This window comes from Limulus polyphemus, unplaced genomic scaffold (genome assembly GCF_000517525.1).
Source record: "Limulus polyphemus unplaced genomic scaffold, Limulus_polyphemus-2.1.2 Scaffold322, whole genome shotgun sequence".
NCBI classification, from domain to species: Eukaryota; Metazoa; Arthropoda; class Merostomata; order Xiphosura; family Limulidae; genus Limulus; species Limulus polyphemus.
Genome location: NW_013665932.1, coordinates 318,103 through 325,475, shown reverse-complemented (window position 1 = coordinate 325,475; position 7,373 = coordinate 318,103). Strand labels below are relative to the sequence as shown.

The window sequence follows — 7,373 nt, the reverse complement described above, 5'->3', positions numbered from 1 at the left end:
ATCAGTCATATATACAGATCCCTTGTGTCATAGCTGTCACATACAGGGTAACTGTTTTCCCTAGGTGTTATCTACAGTGTTGATAGAATCAGTTGGGTATACACGCCCCCAGTGTTAAATACTTGTGTATGTGATATGAATAAAATACTAAGTTACAGCTAGAGAAGAGCAAAAGCTAGCTCTGTTTATATAAAGAAGTTTTTGTTTTTGTCATGTACCAAGCTGTTACATTTGCTAAACATGAGTTTTTGTATATTTATTTTTGCAGTGTAATTATTTGTAATACATAAGTAAAACAAATTCAGTATAGCATATAGTAATTTAATGCACTTATACAAAAGGTTTTCTTGTTAGGATAAACAGTATTGGAGGTTATAGCTATAAATTACATATCACGCTGTGCCAAATGAAAGATCTGATGTACCTTAGTTTTGATGGTATTCTCTTCGTCTTTCATGAACTGCATTAGGCTCCGAATCACTGAAATAAAATTGTATTTTTTTTTTTACATTAATAACTTGAATTGCATTAAAATATGATTTTTAGTCCCAGATTACACATGCAATTATTATTACTTTAATTGTATTTTATACATCAAATAAGTCCTATAAATGTACAAAGCATTCCAGATAAATTGTTAATCTATACCAAATCGTGGTCTCTTTTTATCATGCTATCAAAGACAAAACTATCCTTAAAATACAGTACAAAAATCTAGAATAAATATCTAGGAACAGTGACATCACAGTACTCCCAAACATGCAATACACAGTGAAATTACTTAGGTAAACATTCTCTTATTTTTTGAGTTTAAAATAAGTTATTTTCAAACATATTCAGTTGGTTTTTGAAACATAACAAACTTTAGAAAGTCTTATATACAAATTTTCTTACAGATTTTGTAAAATAGTTACGAAAAGCTATATAAAGAAAATGTTTAGATTTTTCTTGAGTTTCTGAATTGTAAATGTGCATTTTTCCTTCTCTGTAGTTTTAAGAAATGTCTCAATGATATTATATTAATATTCAAACTTACTTTTTTCCTACCTTTTGAACCCTTATAGCAACTTGTTTACAAACTCAGGTATGATTTCATTTTTGTAACACTTACAGTAGCATGTCTTCTTCAGATTGAGAAGTAGACATTAATGTTCTTTGAGTTACGACAATAATTACTAGAAATTATTTCAATCAAGCTATCCTTAACTAGTAAAATACAGGTTTCCAATAGAATTTCAACTACAAATGTATATTGTAACCCAGTCAACCTGACGAGTTCTAGAATTAACAGAAAGACCTAGTTTGTATATGACAGTGTATTTGAAATGCTACTGTGCACATAGTTACTGGAAACTTATATTAGATCAGTCAAGAGTGACATAATTAATCTTCTATGAAAAATACACTGGAAATGTCAAGAATAATTAATGAGATTACTTACAATACCAACAAGATTTTTGTTTCTTGTGGAATTCATAGTTATTAGAAATTTTGCATTCAATGTCATGGACATACAAGTAATTTGGTGCATAAATAATTTAGAAAAAATGTGTTTAATATGCCAGTGTGGTTCACATGGACTCCATCCCTCAGTAAGGTTAAAGATCACAGATTAACCTTTGTTCTTTAAGATATAGTAATGCCATACTTTCATCCACGAATCACAGGAGACCCATTAACTAAACAGAAGAATAAAACAATTAAGTACTGAAAAAAATAATAATTCAAAAACAAAGGAACTTATTGAAGTAGCCCAGCAGATTCCTTCCCGATACTTCTACCCAAGTACACAATAACTAAAATCATTACAGTATGACTTGGTAATGAGAGAACCGTATAATGATGAAGCAATTCTATGTGGTGTTGACCTAAATGAATATGATGCCCCACAACCAGCAATTGAACTAACTTCCTGAAATTGCATAGTATTAGGGCTAGTACAATTAATAAGCAGAATTAAGACTTGATACATCAAATTATACAACTGGAAGCATGACTTCTTGACTTATAATGCTGTCAATGAGTGAAAAGCACAAAGAAACAGAGTTGACTGCAGGGTCTCCCAATGATAGCTGGAGACAAAGTGTACAAAAATTACAAATTCAATAAACAGACAAAATTTAATTACGTTCGACAAAATTAATTACATTTATGAACTAAATAAAAAGATATCTTACCATGTTTTTCATTTTCCGTTAAAAATAGAGCCACTGTTGATATTCGTGGGACATCACACAAGTAATACAGTAAGTTAACTGCATGGCCTGCATCATCTGTAGGACATTATACAAGTAACAGATAACTTTAAAAGCATGAAGTACATAATCACTGAAATATCACCAGTAACTGATAGACTTAATTTCCTGAACTTGGTACATAATCTGTGGAACATTATTCACGGCAGTAGAGAAGCTCAATTGGATAAGTTGCATCATCTATGCAACATTACAAAGATTAACTCAATGAGCTGTATTCTCTATGCTAAAGCTACATTACCTATGTGATGTAAGATTACCAAAACAAACTGTGTTCTCTGTTAAATGTAATACATGGAACATAACAGATTGACCACAACTGTCTGACAAGTAGCAAACAAATGTAATAATGACTTTAAGGACTGTATCACCATTATATATTCTCTGAATAAGGTGTATACTTTCTGAAATATTACAAAAGCAATAAACAAAATTAATGGCTAAGCTAAATCCTCAGGGGAAAAACCATGCACGAAACATAAACTGTATCCTCTCAGAATATTACAAAAGTAACAGGTAAAATTAAGTGTATAAGCTGTATCGCAAACAAAACACAAACTTCAAAAGTCCTTGAACATCATATATTAGCAACATGTAAGCTAAGCCTGCTTAAGCTGTAAGATACATGAAATATGATACATATAAAACAGAAAATTAACTTCACATTTACAGTATCTGTGAAATATAAGTAAAGTTAGAGATTACTTGTAATATCACTCAAATAACACAAGCTTAACTTAATCATGTAGAACAACATGAATAATTAACTGAAGTTTTAATGATCAACTTCATGTGTTAGGATGATACTCATAGCAACATTAAAGTAGCAAGTTATTCTGAGAATTGGTTAGGCAGCAATTAGTTCATTGTATACTTTTATTGGGGATTCTGTTTTCATAGTTTTGACCTAAAATCAGTATTTTGGCACACTGTTGATCAATAAAGGTAAATGCAAGTGTGTTGAAGCATAAGTTCCAAGTTTATCTTACCAAGGAAGATTTTCTGCATATTAAAATGAAACCGTAATACACTATAAACATCACATATATCCATTTCTGACCTTAAAATGAAAGCTATTATGATCTTGTCTGATGTCGTCAAGTAACCAGACTACCACATATGTACACTGGGTCGTCTTATATCTTAAATATCACACTAACATTACTTCACATTGCAACAGTAACAAGAAATCAACATACTTATTGTGTGTCATTAAATATTATAAGAACATCACTATTGACTGACATCTTAAAAATACTAGTAGCAATGCAAAGTAGAAGCGTATATATACTTACTGTGGGACCTCATGTAATCAAAAGCCATTATAATCTGACTCAACATTTCACCATCGACTTTATTACCAAGAATAAATGGAAATTCATGGGGCAGAATATGTTTTAGAACAGCTGCTGCCTTGGATGGAGTTTTCCCTGTCTTTTCTGAAAACCATTCGTGCAAGTACTCGTACGGAGATAGATGCTTGAAGACAATGAAAATGAGATGAATATACGTTTAAACAAATTTATTATAATACTTACTTCACTTCTAATCTTTTGTTGATAAAATTATTGATAACTTTTAATTAAAGTTCTTTCATTTTAATCAAAGTATATTCAGTTTAGATGTTCTCTTAAGGTTTGTTTGTTTTTTTCTTTCAGATATTCATGGAAACTCCACAAGTATTACATGCATTAGTTGTTCTTAATTCTGAATTGACACACTAAAAGGAAAACAGCTAGCCAACAGTACCCACTACCAACTCTTGAAGAAAATAAATAAAATCAGTAAACTGGGAATATTTAATTTTTTATAGTCAAATCTACAGATATCAAAATTATCAATGTTGTGTTGATTTGGAAATTACCTCAAGATAATGATATCTTTAAATTGAATACCTAATGTGTAAATATTTTAGTGATAACATCCTTTGAATCCACGATAAGTGCTTTCTGGTGATATAATTTCTATCAGTTTACTTGAAATTAGGGTATAAAACACTTTTAAGGTCGTGATTTTGGTCAGGAGAAGATTGATGATAAATGTTGACAGGCTGTTTTATGATAAATAAATAAGTGTTTAAGACTAACCAACAATCTAGTTTGTATGTGCTATATGTAATTGAGCTTTTTTTAACATGGTTAATATTAAGATAAATTAAAAGACATGACCAAAAGACTGGAAAAGTTAAGATAAAATTATTAACCCGTTGATTAGTGGGATTCATTCTTGTATTATTTTCTATAAACTTATGGTTGTGTAATCCCCTATCGAAAATTAACATACCTTTCCTGATTCACTTTTCAAATACATTTCTTGACAGGTTTTTTCTCCTTGCACAAGTGGTGTGGAAATTCCAAACTTTTTACTCTTCTCTGGTATTTCTTGATATTCCATGCTTTCTGGTATTTCACTGACATTATCACTTCCTATAGAAGTAAAGGATTCTGAGATAGCTTTTGTGTTTCTGACTACAGAAATCTTATCAAAGTTATTCACTGGAAACCATTTGCTGTCATGATGGTTTGTATTGTTATCTTCTTGCTCAGCCACTGTAACAAGAGCATCATTCACCTGGTTTCCAGATGGTATATTGTTCCATTTGTTGACTAGACTGACTATAAAATTCTCCTCCTCTGGATCTGAATCTATGTCTTCTATGAGTATAGTTTTTGACTGATACGGTGTAGGGTCTTCGGTGTTTGAAATAATTTTGGTTTCAACACTTTTCTGATTTAAATTCTTTTGAACAGTTATAAGATCTTCTTTAGTAGAATGTTTACTTTTGATAGTTGTAGCTGAATCTCTGACTCCTTCAGAGTAGTCAATCTCTGGCTGGAATACAGCTTCACTTCCAATATTGCCTTTCTCGTGTAGAGTCACACTTTTTGTATTTGACTGACTATCATGATCCAACTTGAAAGGAGAAAGTATTTCTTGATCTATGTTTACAGTAACATTTTTAGTATCTACTTCGCCTAGTTCTTCTATGATCACATTTTCTTTTGAATTAAAACGAGCACTTGATTTTTCTTTGTGGTCTGTTACAACAGTAACAGATTCAGTTTCTATTCCATCAAACTCTTCTATAACCATACGCTTTCCCTGTGGTTTACTTCTGGGTATTAGCTTCTTACTTACCTCGGTTAACAGCCTCTGAAATATGCAATATTTATCACATATATATCATGGTAAACACATTATTCAAATCCTGATCACTTTATCACAAATCTGAAATAAATTTGCATTTGTTTTCCCATAAAGAAATCTCTTTTAATCTCCTATTACTACTGTTAAATTATGTTTGTGAGAGCATCAACTGCTTGAAAGTGATATTACAAAATCCATAATGAGGCATTTTGGAAATTTTGATTATTATACTTTCCTTGTTTTACTGAAATAAACTCTACGATTACTTTGATAATTAAACATATGTAAAGTCTGATAACTTTGTATTTCTGTAGTTCTGAATACTATACGTATCGGCACAAAAATTACCCCGAAAACAAAGGCAAAGAAACATTATCACAACCGGGCCTTAAAAATGAGTATAACACAAAATAAGCATAATACAAACTATGTCCAATGTTTTTCTTACCAGTATGAATACAGTAGGGCTAATACAATTAATGGAATAGCATTACTTGTAGAAGTTTAAGCAGGTGAAAAAGTACAGCTCACAATAATGATGATAAACCTATACACAGGATATATTAAAGCAAAGTTATATTTGATGAATATGTTTTCATCTTTTATTTACCTTGTTTAAAAAGAAAGAAATAGACATGAATCTATGTATTTACACTTCTCTGATGTACACGCTGTTTGGTTACTAAATACAACAAAAGTATGAGAAAGTGTACGAAAAGCAAAACAAAAAAACAGATGGACGTACATGCCATAAACTGATGAGAAAAACTACAAAATTTCTAGGATTTATAGGAAATCTACTAAAATGTCCTCAATAATAAATGTAAAAATTTATATCACCATTAATGTAATATATAATTTTATACCTGACAGACTTTACTGTCAGGCTGTAACTCCACAACACTTTCAAAGTCGGCTTTGGCTTTAAGCATGTCTCCCAGTTCTTTGTAAGCTGTCCCCCTTCTTAGTAAGGCTACATTTACATCAACAAGAGAAAAAAAAAAGAAGTTGATAACACAATATGATGCAAATTACAGCCAAATAGAAATACTTGACTTTTATTAATTAATTACAAAAACAAAAAATTCTTCCTTTAATAAGTCTTGAATAAAATGCAAGTCGCTTTTGTTTCTTGTAACAGTTATGAATTATCAATCAATCGCATAGCACACGAGTCACTATCTATAAACGAATAGAGAAACAGGTACATTATAGAAATATTTTATTGGTCATAGCAAGTAGAATAATCCACGGTTTTCTTCAGATATCCCTCATGAAAATAATTACTATCATACTACTGGAAATATGACCAAAATTAGTGAGGGTACCCAAGTGATTAATTGATTTGATTTACGTGCTCAAGGAGTTTAGCACTAGACAAAAAAACAGGCTCTCCTCCCTCCAATTGTGAAGTCCATTGCAACACAATTGTCAGTATATAGTCCAGGTAGCATGAATGACTCAATCCATTGTAAGCATTACAAGTTTTTTTTAAATACTTATGGTATGTAATGCCTATGCTGGTAAAGCATTTTCTGAAGTCTTGTGTGAGATTACGTCAAAAATCACTGGTAACACATTTTATCAAACCTCTCTTTTAATGGAGCTAGACTGGACAAAGATTTAATAACAAATCATTACCAGTCTTATTGTGCTGTAATATCATACAAAAGTGTTATAAGTGTTTGTTTTATGACATCGCATACTCCCAGCTAGTTTCATTCACTCATGATTATAAATGAATTTTAGTACTTCTAAATACTGTACTAGGTACCGAAAAATTCACCAATTTGGGATTTAAGACAAAATGTTTTATTATTATCACATTCCTATTGTTCTCACAGTTCTATTAGCTGCTAACATGAGTTGAAGAAACTGAGTTTATTCACTTGGGGGGGGAGGGGGGGGGGGAGAAAGAGAGAACAAGAAGAGACAACTGATGACATTACAGTAATATAATCGCCAGCAGAG

General features: G+C 31.1%; 1 protein-coding gene across 1 annotated transcript in view; it reads right to left on the bottom strand.

The window, feature by feature from the left end:
• Positions 1–339: 339 nt before the first annotated feature.
• The window catches only part of LOC106457364, a 20,359-nt gene continuing 13,325 nt past the window's right edge, over positions 340–7,373 (bottom strand). The window contains exons 9-13 of the mRNA XM_022383282.1: positions 6,269–6,375; positions 4,539–5,408; positions 3,551–3,734; positions 2,178–2,273; positions 340–480 (exon numbers count right to left, since the gene is read on the bottom strand). Of these exons, the coding sequence (XP_022238990.1) occupies positions 386–480; positions 2,178–2,273; positions 3,551–3,734; positions 4,539–5,408; positions 6,269–6,375 (1,352 nt within the window). The 3' untranslated portion in view covers positions 340–385. The remainder of the gene's footprint in view (positions 481–2,177; positions 2,274–3,550; positions 3,735–4,538; positions 5,409–6,268; positions 6,376–7,373) is intronic.